At 43.2% G+C, this 1,688-nt stretch overlaps 1 protein-coding gene across 1 annotated transcript in view; it reads left to right on the plus strand.

Annotated features, from left to right (window-relative positions):
• Positions 1–1,688, plus strand: part of arhgap5 (Rho GTPase activating protein 5) — a 46,518-nt gene that overhangs the window by 39,543 nt on the left and 5,287 nt on the right. The window contains exon 4 of the mRNA XM_034859173.1: positions 919–996. Within this exon, the coding sequence (XP_034715064.1) occupies positions 919–996 (78 nt within the window). The remainder of the gene's footprint in view (positions 1–918; positions 997–1,688) is intronic.

The following is a 1,688-nucleotide window of genomic DNA, read 5'->3' on the forward strand; positions in this document are numbered from 1 at the left end:
GTGTGTTCATCCATGCAGCCTCATTATAGCCCCTAATTAACACACTCTGTCTCCATATGTGCTGGTCTGAGATCAGCTGTCAGGTGCCAGCTGGCTGCGGTACATATAATCGGAGACACCAACAGTCCGGCTGAAAGCTCCCAACTCAAAGTGACTAAATGGTTTATTCACTGTTAAGCTGTTGTTATTGTTGTTTTGCTTGACAACTGTTACCATACGACTTTATGTGAATATTAATCAGGGACGTAACTTTAATCTTACCTCACCTTTCGATCCCGATTTTTGAGTTAACGATACATTTTTCTCAAGATTTTTTTCAACAGAATGAGCTATCATACAAATTACTTTATAACTTTAAACTGTGCAAAACAGCAGATGTGTACTTTTCTATCAAGAATGCAAGTGAAATTGTATTTCATCTTATATAACCACAATTAAACATTAATAATGAGATGTTTAAAGCAAATCCCACTTCAGAAAACCAAAAAAAATACAAAAGCCTGGTTAGCTCACTTGGTTCATCTGTACTATAAATAAAGGCAATGAAAGCCAAGAGATCGTGCAGGTTGCACATGCACAGAAAGGGAAACATGTTTGAACGTTAATAAAAAGCCTAAATTAGTCCTGATGGACAGCGGGTGCTGCTTCAGAGGCTGTCTAACCCTGGAAAGAGAAAGTTATGAGCTTTCTGGGATTTATGGCGTGAAAGCTTTCAGCCTTAATCCAAAACAATCTCAGCATGCGGTTTACCGAAAACCACATTAAAAAGAGACCTAGTGCTCTGCTCCTGTTGGTCCATCTGTTTAAATTCAGCACATAAAAAAAAAAAAAAAGTTATGTAATGCTTTGTCAATTCCACGTGGATGAAGTCTGTCGGAGCCGTCAGTGAAGGTGTCTGATGTGTTTGTGTGTGCGCAGGTCTGACGACAGAAGGTCTGTACCGCGTCAGTGGGAACAAGACCGACCAGGACAACATCCAGAAACTGTTTGATCAAGGTAAAAGACACACACACACACACCTGCACAGACACATGCAGACCCCCATAAATACATCTTCAGCTACCTAGAAATCCAAAGAAAGGAGCACACGTGTAACTGGAGTTTCAAAGCGCGGCCGCCGTGGATGGTTCTCGTTATTCCCACAGATCCCGATTCTAAATCATCGTCCCATAAAAAGGTTTAAGAACTCAGGAGTTCCCTCAAAATAAAAACCATGTTACCAATCGAGTAGCTCTCGTGTGACGTCTGCAATAAATTCAACCCGCAGAGAGAATACCCCATTCCTAAACCTGGCCACGCTGCAGAAGGGCTTAAAGAGAAACACATGCATGTTGAGTGGGACCGGCTCCCGACGGGCCGGTGAGCCGCCAAAGCTGCTGTTAGAATAAATAAAGTCACCACAGGCGGATATCACCGGCGCTTAGTCGGCGGCGTCACTTACTTTCACAGCCAGGCGCTCTAATACACACAGTGAACCCTCGCTGTATCGCGGATCACCTTTCGCGGTCTCGCTGCTTCACGGATTTCTGCCCAGAAGAAAAAAAGAGCGACAACAACTACCGATAGATATGTTCTTCTCTCGAAAAAACACACCTGCACCGCTGGTTAAGAAGAAAAAACACAACTGCACCGCTGGTTAAGAAGAAAAAACACACCTGCACCGCTGGTTAAGAAGAAAAAACACACCT

Source organism: Etheostoma cragini, chromosome 20, assembly GCF_013103735.1.
Source record: "Etheostoma cragini isolate CJK2018 chromosome 20, CSU_Ecrag_1.0, whole genome shotgun sequence".
NCBI lineage: Eukaryota > Metazoa > Chordata > Actinopteri > Perciformes > Percidae > Etheostoma > Etheostoma cragini.